Source organism: Rhincodon typus, chromosome 4, assembly GCF_021869965.1.
Source record: "Rhincodon typus isolate 14 chromosome 4, sRhiTyp1.1, whole genome shotgun sequence".
NCBI classification, from domain to species: domain Eukaryota; kingdom Metazoa; phylum Chordata; class Chondrichthyes; order Orectolobiformes; family Rhincodontidae; genus Rhincodon; species Rhincodon typus.
The window spans coordinates 1701463-1719750 of record NC_063335.1 but is presented as its reverse complement, the minus strand read 5'-3'; the positions used below and the strand labels follow the sequence as shown (position 1 = coordinate 1719750).

The window sequence follows — 18288 nt, the reverse complement described above, 5'->3', positions numbered from 1 at the left end:
ACGAAAATTCAAAGATACATCCGCACTGCTTCCATTTATTCACCACAAAATGCTTATGTACTACATGGAACCATTTGTTGTCAACATTTGTCCGAATTTGACCAAACAACAAAGAATTGGGCTGATCATGGAGTTTTTCAAGTAGTAAATTGTGTGGTATTTATCAAAGGCAGAGTTAAATTTTTACACAAACTGCATAATTTTAGACTCCAGAAAAATGTTGTCAAATGCTTCAGCTCAATCATAAATAAATTGCATCAAAAACTCTCTACTAAAGCATTCAATGCTATAGAAATTGCTACTTCAAAACACAAGAATCAGCAATTCCTTTCACTGAAGGCTGAAAGTTAACTTTCTTTACCCTCAAAGAGTTATCTTTGGAATGCTTTGAAGTCAGAGCAATTAAGCCTTTTGAAATGCTACCAAGTTTCAAAGGAAACTCTGAATTCAAAAGGGAGGAGTGATACTTCAGCTGTACAGAGCCTCAGGGAGACCTCATTTGGAGTAATTCTGTTCAATTTTGATAAGTGTATCTGGGAAGAGCACAATGACTTTGGAGACGATAGAGCACAAATTCACCACAACAATACCAAATCTTGCAGGATCCAAGTACAATGACAGAATGCATAATCTTGGGTCCTGATGACTGATACTAAAATGACAGGAATGTGATAGTTTCACAACACAAGCTATTTCTTCTCATGGAGAAATGTGAAACAACGGAATGTGATTTTAAAATTAGAGCAAGATAACTTGGGTAAAATGGCAAATACTAAGATTGATTTTTGTCAGACAATGATCTCAAATGTCATGAAACAAAATAGATCTGAAATGCAGATCAACCATAATCTAACTGTACAATGGAGGTGGTTCAAGAGACTGACAGTCACTTCCTGTTTGCACATTAGCCCAAAATCTTGATTTACAGGATGACTATGGGGCTGTCAGAATCTACAATGGAGCTGCAGTGTGCAGTCCTAGAGAAACAGGACTCTAGTAGCAACAGATCTGTGTTCAAACACTCCTCATCCAGTAGTGGTGATTAAGAATATTCAAATGACATCATGCAGAAGACATCTGTTCAGGATGCACCACAGTTAGACAGTAAAGAACATTGATGTTGCCAAATACTCTGAATATCTCAGGTAGATACTGAATATTCAGATGCAGTCCTGCTAACAAAATTTAGGGCCATCCCAAAATGGCCACACTTTTGATATTAGAAAGGGCAGCCTCTGGGACAAAAATGACATCTTATTGGCTCGGACTACATGGAATCAAAAAGCAAATTTATTTTCCCTGCAGTCTGGTAAACTCTACAGATTAGATACAACTTGTACAACAGAAACTGTTACAATGAGAGAAAGAGCTTTCTCGAGAAAACTCCATCTTTACATGCTCCTTCAAACTCTTGGCTTCCAACTGGAAAGTGATGTTCAGCTTTTGATTGGATATAATTAGCAAGTTGATTTTTGACTACACTGCCAAAGGCAAATCCTTAATGACTATGCACTGGATCATGGGAAAACATTGTGACATTTCCCAATGGGTAGGGCAAGGTGGCAGACCCTCAGACTACTGCCAGAACAGGAGTTGTTAAGCTGTTGGCAATCTGATCCATACTAGATAAAAGCAAAGCTCTGACGATGCTGCAGATCTGAAATAATAACAAAGTGGTGGAGAAACTCAGGTCTGACAGCAACTGTGGAGAGAGAAACAGTTAAATGGTTCAAGTCAAATATGACTATTTTTCAGAACCATGAGTTCTGAAGAATCATTTTGGACTCAAAACATTAACTCTGTTTCTCTCTCTGTAGTTGCTGCTATAACTGCCGCGTTTCTCCAACACTTAGCTTCTATCCCATTCATTAGCCACCTAGAACTATACATATATACAAACACACACACACACACACACTATAGCTCTATATAACTATAGGAAAATGATCTCTTTTGTGCTATAATTCAGCCTACTGTGTCTGTGCAAGTTAAATAAACTTGTGGCCATTCTAATTCCACTGACCAGCATTTGGTACATAGGCTTGCAAGTTACAGCACTTCAGGTGCAGAGAGAGATTTCTTTTAAATGGGTATGGGTTTCTGCCTCTATCCCCAAACTGGGCAATGAATTCCACACACCCACCACCCTCTGGCTAAAAAGGTTTTTCCTCATGTCCCCTCTAAACCTGCAAATCACTAAATCTGTAATAGACCTCTTCACCAAAAGCAGCAGAACTTTACTGTTCATGTTATCTAAGCCCCAAGTGATCTAACCAATTCTTTCAATGGTAAAAGAAAAGCAGTTCTTTTGAGGGTAGCCATCAGATTATTGAGAAAAATTGAGAAATAATCAGAGCTATGTGTACTCCGCTAGAGAACCACGGAGAAAGTCTAGAGAGCACTAATGGTTTGTGACGTGGCCTTTGAGTTCTCAAAGGAAGTTGCAACTACAAGAGGTGTAGAGACATCATATGTTGTGGCTGCACTACAGCAAGAGCTGAGAATAGATTTCAGTGTTATTTTCATCTCTAAGTTTACTTCACACTAGTAACAGAAAAATGGAAAAATAAACACTAAATGTGCACAACTGGAAGTGTTTTATGAAAAATGGAATCTTAAACACTGGGGAGCATTCAGCCATCACACCTGTAATCGCTCTTCGAAAGTACTATTCCTTTAGTCCAACTCCCTTGTTCTTTTACTATAGCACTGAAGCAACAAAATTCATTTTGCAAATATCTTCCGTTCTATCAGCCACAACACTAGCAGCACGCTCAAGAGAAAAAACAGAAGTTGCTGGAAAAGCTCAGCAGGTCTGGCAGCATCCGTGAAGAAAAATACCAGAGTTTGTGTTTCGGGTCTGGTGACCCTTCCTCAGAACTGATGAGATGCAGCCAGACCTGACGAGCTTTTCCAGCAACTTGTTTTTGTTCTTTCGGTTTTTACTAGCAGCATGTTGACCATAATCATTTGTTTGGCATAAGTCTACTTATAAAATATACATTAGGGTATGATTAGTGTTTATTTTGTTTAAAGCAAATATTCTTGAATCTTTGTTAGAGAACTGGAATCAGGTTATATCAGGTTAGAGGATGGGAACACAGCCCAAAACCTGGACATACAGAAAAGAAATGTTAAATGATGCATGCCTTTGGACCTTGGGTATTACATATCATCATGACTGCAATCTAAGCAGCATTGTCCTCCAATGCTGTCATTGGTCTGGTGGGTCTTGAAGTGACAATTCCACATTATAATGGGCACTGAGTTTACTGTTAAATTACTGCTTCCCAGAATTATTTAACTTGAAAATGACGTGATCTCAAGATGAGAGCAGGGTGGGAGGAAGCTGGAGAACTGGCACCAATTCACCTACTGTTCTGTAGACCCTACCGGAGACAGTGATCAAGCCAAGTTCATTAGACTATGAACTAAGGCTAGAAGAACATAGTGCACACGTATGTCAATTGGGGCTCACAGCTGACAGATGGGCTGTATCATCTGAATCCCTATTTCACGTTTCTGGTAATAATGAGAGGGAGTTGATTATTGCATGTTGTGACCTGGTTTTGGGAACTCCTGGTGTAGGAGGTGCAGACCATCATTTAAAGGCTACATCCATTACTCATCTAGCAAGTTTAGAAAGATGAATACAAGTGCATACTCTACTTCGAGAAACTGCCTCATTCAGATTAAGACCCATAGCAACTGTTTCCATGTTTTTCCTTCCTATATTCATTTTATGGATGGAGCGTGTGTGCAATATTATATATCTTAAGTCATGTGTTAGGTAAAAGGCACTGAAGCTCTGCTTTCTATAGTAGTGTTGCATACTGGCAATCATTCCTGGTCACCCACAATATAAATTAAAACATATCTGACCGTCTCTCATTGAATACATGATTGATCGACAAAAAAAATTATGACAAGCTGCATGATATGCTTTAACATACTAGTGGAAAATTTAAATCATTTGGCACAGAGTTGTGATCGTTGATTGTTATTGAACTGCATGTGAAACAATAAAACAGTTGAGGTAACACAAGTCTGGAGTGTACAGAGTGGGACTGGGTATTGGAAAAGAATTTTCTCCTTACTAATATAGATTAAAATTTAAAGAACACTTAAAAAGCGAAACACCTTTTGTGGATCAACTATGCTCAGGAGCAAGTGACTCACCCCCCCAAAAAATAAAACAATTTCGAATCAGGGTGTCACCAATAAGTTTTATACCTAAACTGCAACATGGGTAAAACCTACCTCAACCAACAAACCACAGGTTAACTCTACACTTCCACTCAACGGCAGCTTAGATGTGTACACTTGGCCTTATAGTTCATCGTGATGAGTGTCCTCCTCTTCCTTCAATTTGAACTCATCAGCACTTATCTTGCTATCTCCATTCCGATCCTGAGTGATAAACATGTTCTCTATGACTTTGTCTGGAGGAAAACCAGGAGCCAGTTTCCCCTTACCACTCTCCACTTGTAGGAGGATATATTCAGAGAACTGCAGGAAGGAAAACAAATAAAAAAAAAGAGCTGTTACTTATATCACATGCTGAAAAGTGAAGCAAGGTGTTTTATTTTTTGAAGCCTTAACTTTGACTTAGAGATTAGCTTTCCTGTCCAAGTCAGGAAGTCATGAGTTCAAGTCATACTTCATTAGACTTGAGCACAAAGTCTTGGCTATTTCTGCCAGTGGTAGGACCAAAAGAGCACTGCCCTACCATAAAGCAGTGCTAAGGCAGCATTTCATTGTACACGGTGCTCAAATTGAAACAAGACATCAAGCACGTGGATGCAAAAGATTCTATGCATTATCCAAAATGTTGTGTTGATTTGTGTCACCACACTAGAGGGAGTACTTACTGCACATGTGCGGTTGCGGTGCAAGTGTCAACCTAATTGTTTAAAGTCATGCTTTGAAATGCAGCTGTTTTCTTTCTCGGTCTTATAATGTTTGTTGCAAGCTGTGTTTCCTTCGCTACACTATCAATTAAAAGAAGAAAAATTGCAACTACCTAATAGCAGCAACTTTAAAATTCAAATTATTATAATGGCAAGAATTATTCTAATGGTTTTTTTCAACATTGGTTATCTTGAAATTTTGTCACTCTAAGATTTTTAGACAACTGTGAACTCCTAATCTGATCCAATTTAAAGGAAATCTATTAAATTGCAGGAAATAGGAGTTCACCTTCAGTGAAAAAATTTGAACGTGTATTTCCTTTATAATTCTATTACATATCTTTCTTCAGTGACGACTAAGAAAATCACCATCCAATGTGGGGCTTGAGGCCATGACACTAGGATTAAGATTCCCAATAACCACCAACTGAACAAGGTGGACTGTAGACAAACTCACTCCACAGAGCCTTTCCAGCCTGAGTTAGGGCTCCACAAGAGATCCTTAAAGAAACAGCAATTGTATAATTCAGAAACATTACATGTATTATATTTCTAAACATCAGACTCTTCAGAGATTAGTTTTTATACTAATCGCACAACTCCATCCCAGTTAACAGAGACAAAAACGTTTAAAGGTTTTGCAAACAGCCTCTGCTCACATTTCTCCTCACCTTGCACAATTGCAGTAACTGGAATTTTATTGGGCTTCAACACCACACTTTGTGGAGATATTTTTTAAAAATTCACTGATGTTTTTGCCACTTGGTGGAAAGGTGTCAGGAATAGTTGTGGATGCAAAGGAGGCTGCAGTATGGGTCAAGTTTGCATGCACTATTGTTAGGAACAGCTTTCTGGTCAGCAGGTGTTAAGAGTGTATATTAGGACAAACAAAGGAGTTCTCTTCAGGTGTCCTGGCCAATATGGCTGTTCCTATTTTTAACAATGACAACACTTCAACAACAAAGCATATCTACAGAGCACCTTTAAAGGAGTAAAATGTTCCGAGGTGCTTCACAAGACCATTATTGAAAACAATTTGACACCATGATCAAAATCTTGGTTGAAGACTTGGGTCTTAAGAAGTATCTTAAAAAGAAGAAAAAGAAATGTCTAGGGAGACAATCCCAGACCTTGGAACTTTGCCCCCCCTGAAAGAATGATGACCAAATGTGGAGCGAATAAAATTGGGATGTTCAAAAATTGACAGAGGGTTTTGGACTGGAGGGGATTACACATACAGTGAGAAGTAAAACCATGGAGGGATTAGAAACCAAGATTTTTAATCACTTAATCATGCTTGAGTACAAGCCAATGTAGGTCAGCAAGCAGAAGGGTGATAAGTGAATGGAACTTGTTTTTTTTAATACTCATTTACAGGATAGAGGCAGAGGATGGTTAAGAGTCAACCACATTTCTGTGGTTCTGGAGTCATATGTAGGCCAGACCAGATAAGGATGACAATTTCCTTCCCTAAAGGACATTAGACAATCAGATGAGTTTTTCCAACAATCGACAATGGTTTCATGGTTATCATCAGATTCTCAATTCTAAACTTTTTTTATTGAATTCAAATTCCATCATCTTCCATAGTAGGACTTGAACTCAGGTCCCCAGATCATTACCTGGGTCTCTGGATTAACAGTCCAGTGATAATATCACAAGGCCATCCCCTCCCCATATGAACAACTGAGTTTTGGATAAACTCAAATTTTTGGAGGGTGGAGTTCATACAGTTACGTAGACAACATTGAAATAGCTAAGTCCAGAGGTAATTGGATACCTAGACAAGAGTGAAGGTTTCAAGTGCAGATGGAGCTGAGACAGAAGCAGAACTGGGAAATACTATAGAGTTGGAAAACCGTGTTCTTGGGAAGCTCAACTTGGTAAAACTGTAACAGCAAATTTGCGAACATTTTGGTTCAACCTCAAATAGTCAGCAGGGAGGGGGATGGAATTAGTAGCTAGGGAACAGAGTTTGTGGAGGGGACCACAAACAGTTGGGTAAATTTTACAAGGGCAAAGTTGTTGACTTGCTCGTCAAGCTGGCTTGTTTTCGTTCAGACGTTTCATCACCATGCTAGGTATCATCAGTGAGGCCTCCAATAAGTGATGTAGTTCTACTCCAGTTGGAATTTATACTGTTCAGTCTGTTATGGTGAGTAGTGTCATTTCCGATTTTGGTCTGTATGGGTTTGTATATAGGGTCCACTTCTATAGGTTTGATGATTGCATTATGGGTTGAGAACCATGCCTCTAGGAATTCCTGTGCATGTCTATGTTTGGCTGGCTACATTTTACAAAGGGCATCAGGGCAAAAATCCGATCTCAATATTGAGCTACCGGTAGTGGAGCCTGCTCAGCTATTTTACAACAAGTAGCTTCCTAATTGACTTCCTACCTGTACCTCTTGGCTAATTAAGGCCTGTAGTTCTGAAACAATGTCACCACCACCAGGAGGGAATGCAGGAGACTATGAGAGCTGTGCCAGCTTAAATATGGCAAACCCTACCAGGGTGGTCACTGAGGATGACAAGTACTGCCTTCTGTGCCCACAGCCACCATAACCCCTATCCTCACCACCTTCCCCACCTCCCCATGTGACATTCCCTCCTGCCCTGCTGCTAGGAGGTTGCTTCATTTATTTAACAGCAACATAAGAAACATTTTAACAGGCCTTAGCATTTGTAAATCAGTTACCAACCTCTTTGGGGCAGCCAGCTTATTACGTGCTGTACTACTGCTGGTAAAATGCATCTATGGTGCAATGGGATCAGGATCTGACCCAGTTCTAGTCCTATGCCTTCAACTCCCAAAGCCTAGTTAAATCTTGACCAATGACTTCACTCTTCCCAATATTCAGCTGGAAAAAATTTCAAAGAAAAGGACTACATTATATCAGCTGGGTGAGACACTGAAATAGTTCAGGGTCATGTTGCTTGAACATTTCTGAAAATATAGTTATTTGGCAGAGAAAACATGAGATGGAGCTGCATAAATGCTGAATTGTATGTTTTTCACATTTTTTTGTGTGCATTTTGAATAATTGAAAGAGGGAAAATGCAGGGATATAAAGTAATAGAAAGGGAGGGGAACTCTTTCAAAAGAACTGAAACGGAACAAATGACCTTTTTCTGTACAGTAAGATTCAATGATTTCTGTGACTGGTTCTAAAGCAACCAGAGATATTCTGTACTTATGAAAGGTGTGTTTTTTTCAGGTCATTCACAGGACATGGTATCACTGGTTAGGCCAGTATTTGTTGTCAATCCCTAATCATCCAGAGACAGTTGAGTGTCAGCCAACTGATGAAGGGTCTAGGCCCAAAACGTCAGCCTTTCTGCTCCTATGATGCTGCTTAGCCTGCTGTGTTCATCCAGCTCAGCACCTTGTTGTCTGAGTGTCAGCCACATTGCTGTGGGTCTGGAGTTTGCATGTTGGTCAAACCAGGTAAGGAAGGCAGCTTCTTTTCCTAAAGGAAATTAGTGCACGAGCTGGGTTTTTCCTGACATCATTAGACTCAGATTTTTTATTGAATTAAAATTCCACCATCTGCCACAGCAGGATTCAAACCCAGGTGGCAAGAACATTTCTGAAGAAGGGTCCCGACCCAAAATGTCAACTTTCCTGCTCCTCTGATGCTGCCTAGCCCGCTGTGCTCCTCCAGCTCCACACAGTTATCTCTGACTCCAGCATCGGCAGTTCTTACTATCTCTGCCCAGAACATTATCTGGGTTTCTCAATTAACAGTCCAGTAATAATAGGTCATCACTTCCCCATGTATTAATGCTTTTTAATGCTGTATTAATGCTTTTTCTACCATTACCACATCAAGCAACTCAACACAGCGTTGTGTCCCAAAATATGAACAAGAATTTAAAGCACTCCCATTGGAATGTTCCTCCGCTGTCTCAGAGAGGAATTTAAATTTGGTTGAATGAATATTAGATTCTACATATTCTGCCACGTATTATCTCTGGCAAGACTGTAATAACATCTGTTAGTATCACTAACAGAGTTGCAGTGAATATAGTCAGCATTTATTTTCTCATTGCTTTGAGCAGACCCAGTTATTCCATCACATTTACACCCAGAATATGCCATCAGTTGCATCTGTAACTAAGACACTTTGTAAAAATAAAAAAAACACACCAAATGCTCAAAACCAATTAATGAAAAGCCATTCATTTAAGGTTTCCACCGATCAGAGAAAGTTTTACTTGGCGAGACCCCACAGATCTCCTCTCCTTCATATGTTCTCCTCTGCACACTTGCATACCCACTCTTACCCAGGTCCCTGAACAGCCCTGCTGCTACATCCACCTACATGCACCTCCCACAAATCCACAACTCCCCTTTCCCATGCCTCCTCCCAAACAAAATTCATCCATACCCACTTTTTGTATACAACTGTCCTTCTCCTATCTTCAAAAGCACAACCCCCACTCCACATTCACCATCCACAATCTCAGTCCCCGCAAACCTATCCTCCCTACCATCACCATCCTCCTCATACACATGCGTGCAAACCTCCATATGCGTACACACTACCAAATCTGAGGTTTCACCATTAAAAGCCAATAATAAATCTTGCCTCTTCTAGACCGATTTCCTTGTTTTCGTCCTTGTCGATTTCTTGGAAGAGATCAGGAGATAGTTCTGACGAAGTCCAAACGAACATATAACCCTCTGGAAGACCTGCGACAAGTTCTACCAGCTCAACGTCAAAAATGAGCACAGCGCTGCCTGGTACTTCTCCAACTGCAAGATAGAATCACAATGTTTAATGCAGCCATGTCACCAACAAACAGTATCTCTCTTCACACTTCATTCTTCAAAGTGTCATTTTAAGTTCCAGCACTTCTTTATAATGACCAAAGACAGTTCACCTCATCCTGCAGCCCTAGGTGGGATTCACGGGATGAAAAAGACCAAGAAACAGAACATCCAGGGACTCATTTACTACTATAGTGAGGGATCCCAAATGTAGTGAAGGCTGGAATAGGAAAATATCATGAATTCTAGATTTTGAAGTTTGGAGAGTCAGTGGCATAGTGGTACTGTCACTGAATGAGTATTCCAGAACACCAGGCAATTCTCTGCGAACATGGAACATGGCAAACAGTGAAAGTTGAATTCAATCAAATTTTGGAATGAAAAGGTTGTCTAATGGTGACTATATCTATCAATTGTTATAAAAACCCATCTGGTTCACTAAGAGATAGTAAGAACTTCAGATGCTGGAGAATCTGAGATAACATGGTGTAGAGCTGGATGAACACAGCGGTCTGGACCCTTCCGAAACGTCAGCTTTCCTGCTCCTCTGATGCTGCTTGGCCTGCTGTGTTCATCCAGCTCTACACCTTGTTTTCTCTAGTTCACTAATATCCTTTAGGGAAGGAAATCTGCCATCCTTACCTGGTCTGACCTCCATGTGACTGCAGACCCACTGCAAATTGGTTAATTCTTAACTGCTCTCTGGATAATTAGGGATGGGTAATAAATGCTGGCCCATTCAGCGATGCCCACATCCCATGAGTTAGTATAAGAAAAAGGCCTCTACTTGTTCGTAAGATCACAATTTTGATGTAGTCACACAGAAATGATAATAATGTACATCCATACGACTTATAATATATAAATCATAATTCAGATTTATTAACCTAAAAATGATCATTTGAGTTGTTATCCAAATTTTCCAGAGTTTGCTAACAATGCTGGCAACACCTTGGTCAACAGTGGGACTGACTATAGAGGTCACAAAATCAGTTTTCATCTAGGTCACTTCTGTTCCAGCCAATTATCAAACTATTAACAAGCAAAATCGGTGGCTTGCGTTCTTATACTTAAGGTTTCTAAACTCCATAGCAGGAGGTTGTTACATACCAATTCCGCTCTCTCCATAACCCAGATGAGGTGGGATAATGATAGTTCGTTTCTCTTCAACACACATATTGGTTAGACCCATGTCCATCCCTATGACCACTTGACCAGAACCCAGGACAACATTGTACGTTTTTCCATAGTTGTGTCTGAAAGAAAATGCAACTTTGCATAAGCAGTAACTCCAACATTCTGTCAGTGGTTAATATGTGAAGATTAATGGCAGCTAAAAAAATTAAAACACAGACAAAGCTGAATTGAATTAGTCAGCATGACATGGTGGCACATTGGTAATATTACTGGACAAGTAAACCAGAGGCCAGAGGCCAGAAAGGGGACATGGGTTGAGTTAATAAATCCAGAATATAAAGCTAGTCTCAGTATTGGTGTCATGAAGCTACCATCAATTGTCACAAAAAATAAAATTTAGTTGATTTCACTTTAGGGAATGAGATTTGCCATCCTTACCCGAGAGTCCAGACCCACAGTTATGTAATTGACTCTTAGCTGCTTTCTAAAATGGTCTAGCAAGCCACTCAATTAAAAGGGCAATTAACGATAAACAACAGTGCTAGCTTTGTCAGCAAAGCCAACATCCGTGAAACAATTAAAAAAAAAAATCAGCAGCTTATATTGCTAACTGCCAAAACCTTCTCATATGTTTCTCACCTCAGCTACATAAACAATCTGCTTTCAGACATTGATCAGTGGTGTCTAATTTGAGTGGATGAAGGCAGGGGTGAAAAAGAGTGCAAGAATGGAAAAAAAAAAGGTCTCCATACAAAGATCAAGTAATCAATGTGTTAAAAATTCCAGGACAAAAACCAATATTCCAATTTTAAACACAAAATCTGCCTTGGTCTGTTCAGTCTACCAACCTAGGCTCAGCAGAACTCTTGTATCTGAATCAGTCATGCATTCAGGCTTCACTTCAAAGACTTCAGCATGCAATTTAGGCTGGCACCTCAGTGCAGTGTTGTGGAGGCATTCTACACAATCAAAGGGTTGTCTATTGAACACTGCTTCTTTCTTTGGCAGACACTCGACGTGGAGGATGATTCGCTTAGTGGGGGTATGCTCTTTCTATTGCACTTTGCCTTCACATGCTCCACTTAGTGATGTTCAAGTCATTGGCGCCATCTTGAATGTTTCTTCTTTAGTTTGTACGAGGGCAAGCAATTCCCATGTCAGTATGGATGTTCATTTGTTTGGCGATGCTTCCAGGAGACCCACGTAACATTTCCTCTGCCCTGCTAATGATTGCTTACCATTGCAGAGGTCACAGCAGAGTACTTGTTTAAGGAGTCTTGTGTTGAGCATAAGGAAAATGTGGTCTATTGATCTCAGCTGGTCCTCAATGCTGGGGTTGACGACCTGGGAAAGGACACTCACATTGGTACACCTATTCCGCCAGTGGATTTTCAGGATTTTGCAACAGCAATGCTGCCAATAACTGTTCAGGGATCGGAGGTGCCTAATGTACATGGTTTCTGATGCATACAGGAGGGTGGGACTATGGCTGCTCTGTAGATCATGAACTTGGTACTGGGTTTGAGGTCAGGTCTCGGACATCAAACACTCTATTCCTCAGGTGTTTGAAGGCTCACTGGAGTCATCATTGGATTTCATCGATATCTGCTCACATCAAGAGGAGGCTCCTGAGCTATGGAAAATGATCCACGTTCCCCAGGAGCTCAACATTGATATTGATGATTGTGGGGGGTGCGTTACTGACGTGTGGCAGGAGCGAACTTGTAGAGATCCTTTGTTTACCAGATGCTTAGTCCAAGGACAATTCTCCCACACGCTTTGGTGAATGTGCTGATGATGGTTTGTAGCTCAGTCTCTGAGGATGTGCACCCACAGACACTGCATTCTGCAGCTCGATGACAGAAGGTGGAGTGGTCTTGGTTCTGGCTGAGGCATAGTTTTAATAGTTTCCCTGCCAGTTAAGGAATGCCTTGCATTTGTGGCCTAGGAGATCCTCAATCTATTGATCATTCTTGTCGAACTAGTCTCAGTGTTTCCCGGTCAAGAGGTCAAGCATCTCAACGCAGTTGCTGACCATGGTTGCTTTCAGGGTGGACCAGGCACTACACTAAACCAAAAGGCCCATTTACCTGCTCCAGGGGACATGGAATGATTTGAAGAGTTGGGGTGATCTCTTGATGTTCAGCCAATACTATTCCATCAACCAATATCAGCAAAGCGGGTTTCTAATCACTGGTCTCATTGCATTTGGAGGTAAGATTGGATGAGCTTGATTTGTTTTCTTTGGAACAGAAGGAGGGCAAGGGAGACCTAACTGGTATAAATTATGAGGGATCTAGACAAAGTGTTCAGGAGGATCCTATTACCCTACCCCCTACCCCCAGAGCACAGATTTTGAGGAGACTTCTTTCACCCAAAGGATGGTGGTAGTTTGGAACTCAATGCATGAAAATGGTGGTAGCTGCAGAAATTCTCATTACAGTTAAAAAATACTTTAATATGCACTTGAAATGCCAGAACATATAATGGTAAGGATAGAATTATGCTGGATGGCTACATCAGTCAGCATGGACACGGGCCAAATAGCCTCCTTTCATGGAGCAAATCTCCATGATTCGATGAAGCCCACTACTAAAGTATTTGATAGCTCACATTTTCGAATCTGAGAACATTGGTCTTTTAAATGGCTAGACTTCAACACCACTGTCACTTTTCAACATCAGTAGGTGGTAGACAAACATGGAGCTAAGAGCTAAGGAGAAGTCGTTGGAACAGAAACCTGCATCTGAGATTTTTTACACTCATTATCTAAAATCTGACTCACAGTCACAGCGAGTGTGTACTTGTCTCAAAAATGTAATGGATCAGCAGAGAATCTGAGTAATGCACATCCTCTTTGAAACAACAGCTGCATCAAGGATTACACATGGAAAAGGCCATTCAGCTCAGCCAGTTCTAAATAGTATTCATCGTCCACATGACTAGCATCCTCACTGCATATACTCAGCTGTTCTCACGTTCCTTTTGCAGCAAGATGTATAGAAGTAAAGATGTAATGCTAAATCTACATAGTTAAAGTTAAAGTACTTGGACTCAGCATTAAAGAGAGCACGGTGAGGTAATTTGTGGGATACAGCACAGATTCATTGGACTATTGTTTATTGAAGTAATACAAATATGATAAAGAACACAAATTGAGGCTGTGCTCATTATAAAGGAGGAGCTGCAGGGTGATTTAAGAGCACAAGAAATCAGAGCAGAAGAAAATCATAATGCTTGTCAAGCCTGCTCCAATATCTAAATGATTATGAATGATCATGGGCTTCAGCTGCAGAAAACTATAAGAATAGGAACAGGATTACGCCATTCAGCCCCTCAAGCCTACTCCACCATTAATTAGGATCATGGCTGATCTGGCATTCCTCATATCCACTTTCTTGTCCTTTCCCCACAATGCCATAACAAGGACTCTGACCCCATTGAAACTCTTGCAATTGAGAGCTAAGACTCTCAACCTGCAGAAAAGAAATTGCTCCTCTTCTCAATTTTAAACTGGTGCCCCTTTTTTCCTGAGATTATGCCTTCTGGTTCTAGACTGTCCCATGAGACATCTCTCAGCATTTACCCTATAAGTTTCAATCATATCACCTCTGGTTCTTCCAAACTCCACTTTCTTGCTCTCTCCCAATATCCATTGATTCACCTAAAACCTATCTCAACCTTAAATATATTGAATGATGATGTATCCACTGCGCCTGATGTAAAGGATTCCAAAGATTCACAACCTTTTGTGTGAAGAAATTTCACTTCACCTCAGTTCTAAATGATCAACCCTTTATCGTGAAACTCTTCCAGTTATTGTAGATTCCCCAACCTGGCGGAATACACTTTCAAACTCCTTGATCATTTTAAATGTTTCAAAGAGATCACCTCTCGTTAATCTAAACTCTAGAGACCATGAACATAATTCCCTCAGCCTTCATCATAGGAGAACCCTCTCATTCCAGGGACCAACCTGGTGAAGTTTTGCAGTATTGGTTTAATTGCTTGCATATCCTTCGATAAACATGGGACCTGAAATTAATCAAAGTTCACAAAACACCATAAAATTGCATCAAACTTCTTTATTCTTTCATTTCAATCACCTTGCAAAAAACGGTAATAAGCCATTGCTTTCGTAATTGCATGTATGCTTTTGTGTTCTCTGCATGATTACACCAGAGTATCTCTGTACACTTTTTAATTGATATTTTGTCATGGGATTTGGATATCACTGGCCAGTCCATTTGTTAACCATTTGAAACTGCCTTTGAACAGAGTGGCTTGCTAGGCCATTTCAGTGTAGTTAGAATTAACATTTGTGGAGCTGTTTGTTGCATGTAGGCTAGACCAGGTCAGGATGGCAGATTTCCTTAAAGTACGTCAGTGAACCAGGTAGGTTTTTACAACAGTTAAATATTAAATTCTACCAGCTGCTGTGGTGAAATTTGAAGCTGCGTCCCCAAAGCATTAACTTGGGCCTCTGGATTAGTCCAGTGACACTACCACTACACTACCTTTCACCAAAAACAAAGAATGCCAGAGAAACTCAGTAGGTCTGGCAGTACTTGTGGTGAGAGAAAACAGAGTTAATATTTCAAGTCCAGACGTGAAATGTTTACTGTTTCTCTTGCCACAAATGCAAGGGTTTGTTTCAAATTTCCAGTAGCCATAGCAATTTACTTTTATATCCCATTTCACATCTTTTTTAAAAGTATTTTGTTTTACAATTTTTAAAATCAATAACACTGCACTTACCCACAGCATGCTCCACGTGCTACCCTACTGCCCATTCAGAAAACCTATCTGTAGAGATTGCAATGAGGTCAGTCAGGTGGACATGACTGAATGGGAGTCCCTGATTGGACTAGGTTAACAACCCCAATCAGGGAGCACTGGCTGACAGATATAAACAGGAGGAGTGTCAGAGATTCTGCTCATTCTGAGAGCTGGCTCTGAGGGAGTCAGATCAGTGTTCAGAACTTGGTACATGTAAATAAAGGGTGACTTGGTGACAGGATACCAGCCTCTCTGGCGTTATTGGACTATCTGTATCTCTTTGCAGCCTCGGAGTCCTCCTCACAGATTACATTCCACTTTGCTTTGCAATGATTATAAAAAGTACTATAAATACATGTAGTGAGGTTAGAATGAGAGATTTAAAATGAAGGCTAAATTCTGTGAATTCCATTGGCAAGCCTTGATCCATTTACTCACTGCCCATTAACTTCACTTCACCCAAATGATTTTTAAAATGATACTGATAGGACAAACAGAATAAAGTCAAAATCAACACTGCACAAGCTGCAATGGAAAGAAACCTGGATTGATATTTAAAAGATTTTCCATAAATTAAACTAATGAAGTTTGCATGTATGCCTATAAAAATCTTCACCATCAGACCACAATTTTTCATGTGACTCATTTAACAGCAATGAGTGAACCTTCATAGCCTGAGGCTTTAGCTGACTGATGCTAGGTGAAAAGGAAAAGAAAAAAAATTATTCCATACTATGCTGAACACAGGTTTCTGTGGCTTGATCTCCACATAACAGATAACTCATTGGATATACATGCTGCAAATGTCATCTGGCAGGGTGCTTACAGCTAGGAGTTCTAATGGAGAAGGGATTTGCATCATACAGCACCTCCAAACACTGGCAAGGACAGTATTTTGTTGCAAATCCCTAATTGCCCTCGTGGTGAGCTGCCTAAGTGCCAGCCTAGATTGTGTGTTCAGGTCTCTAAACCCACAACCTTTTGACAAGAGAACAGAAATATACAGCTGAGTAACAGCTGACTTGCCAAGCTGTAGGTAGGCTTTATTCTCACTTGGGGAATGTAGAGTTGGCATTAAACAAGAAAAAAAAAGTTAACAAAAAGGGAGCTTAAGACCAAAGTCCGTCTTTTCCCTCCTCCCTTACAGAAGGATCTCCCTTACCTTTAGCTTATGAGCTGTAGATATTTGTAGCTGCAGGGATTTCCATTTTTAAAGACGTGTTGTGGAAGAGGCTAGAATTTCTGTTGGAACTGCAGAACTCTCCGATAACATGTGTTTATGATTTTGTGAAAAACAGACTCTCCCCATCCCCCACACTAGATCTCATGAGTGTAAGCTATAAGTTACAATGGATACAAATTAGAACCTCGTTCCTCTGCCCCCAGGCCTGAAACATACCCCAGCCAAATCAGGCAACCAAATCTCTGCATTTTCTCAGCACATACAAATTAATCACAGAGCATCCTGTACCTACATTGTAAACATTTACAAAAAAAGGACCCCACAGTATACATTTCAGGTGGTCAAGACATTGAGCAGCCAGATTTACAAGAGTCTGGTACAGGGGTTTTATGTGGTTAATTGATGAGCATCACCTCCAACATTTATTCATTCCTCTAGCTTACTGGCTTGTTAATTAATAAAAATATTCACAAAGCCATGAAATACACAGGCACCAAAAACATTCAGAAGAAAAAGTGCTGAAACCTAGAGTTAGCAAGAACTGCAGATGCTGGAGTCAGAGACAATACAGTGTGGAGCTGGAGGAACACAGCAGTCCTGGCAGCATCAGAGGAGCAGGAAAGTTGACGTTTCGGGTCGGGACCCTTCTTCAGAAATGGAGAGGGGGAAGGGAGCTGGGAAATAGAGAGAGATAGGAGGGGTGGATCTGGGGAAGGTAGGTGGGATGGTGATAGGTGAATGCAGGTAGGGAGTGGTGGGGATAGGAGGGGCGGATAGGTGGGAGAAGATGGCCAGGTCATGTCAGGTCAAGAAGCCGGGAATGAGAGGGAGGGTTGGACATGGGATGAGGCCAGGATTGGGGAGATTTTAAAACTGGTGAATTCTATGTTTAGGCCATCGGGCTGTAGGCTCCCGAGGCAGAATAGGAGGTGTTGCTCCTCCAGTTTGCATGTGTCGTCATTGTGGCACAGGAGGAGGCACAGGATGGACATGTCACCCAGGCAATGGGAGAGGGGTGTTAAAATTGTTGGCGACTAGAATATGTTGTTGTTTGTCATGTACAGAGCGTGAATGCTTTACAAAACGGACTCCGAGTCTACGCTTGGTCTCACCAATGTAGTGGAAGCCACATCGGGAGCAATGGACACAGTAGACTAAGTTAGGGGTTCACCTGCACATCCGCCGTCTGATGTGAAAGGTTTGCTTTAGGCCTTGAATGGAGGAGAGGGGGAGGTGTAGGGGCAAGCGTAGCACTTTGTGCGGTTGCAGGGAAAGGTGCCGGGAGTGGTGGGGTTAGTGGGGAGTGTGCAGTGGACGAGGTAGTCGCGGAGTAAGTGGTCCCTATGTAAGGCAGATGGGGGTGGGGAGGAAAATATCTATTTGGTCGTGGGGTCGGATTGTAGGTGGTGGAATTGGCAGAGAATGGTACGCTGGATGTGGAGGTTGGTGGGGTGACGTGGGAGGATCAGGGGGATTCTGTCTTTATTTTTGTTGGGGGAGGGGGTT

General features: G+C 41.0%; 1 protein-coding gene across 1 annotated transcript in view; it reads right to left on the bottom strand.

Moving 5' to 3' along the window:
- Positions 1–1268: 1268 nt before the first annotated feature.
- fkbp9 (FKBP prolyl isomerase 9) overlaps positions 1269–18288 on the bottom strand; it is a 28076-nt gene continuing 11056 nt past the window's right edge. The window contains exons 8-10 of the mRNA XM_020535459.2: positions 10794–10939; positions 9502–9668; positions 1269–4509 (exon numbers count right to left, since the gene is read on the bottom strand). Coding sequence (XP_020391048.1) covers positions 4330–4509; positions 9502–9668; positions 10794–10939 — 493 coding nt within the window. The 3' untranslated portion in view covers positions 1269–4329. The remainder of the gene's footprint in view (positions 4510–9501; positions 9669–10793; positions 10940–18288) is intronic.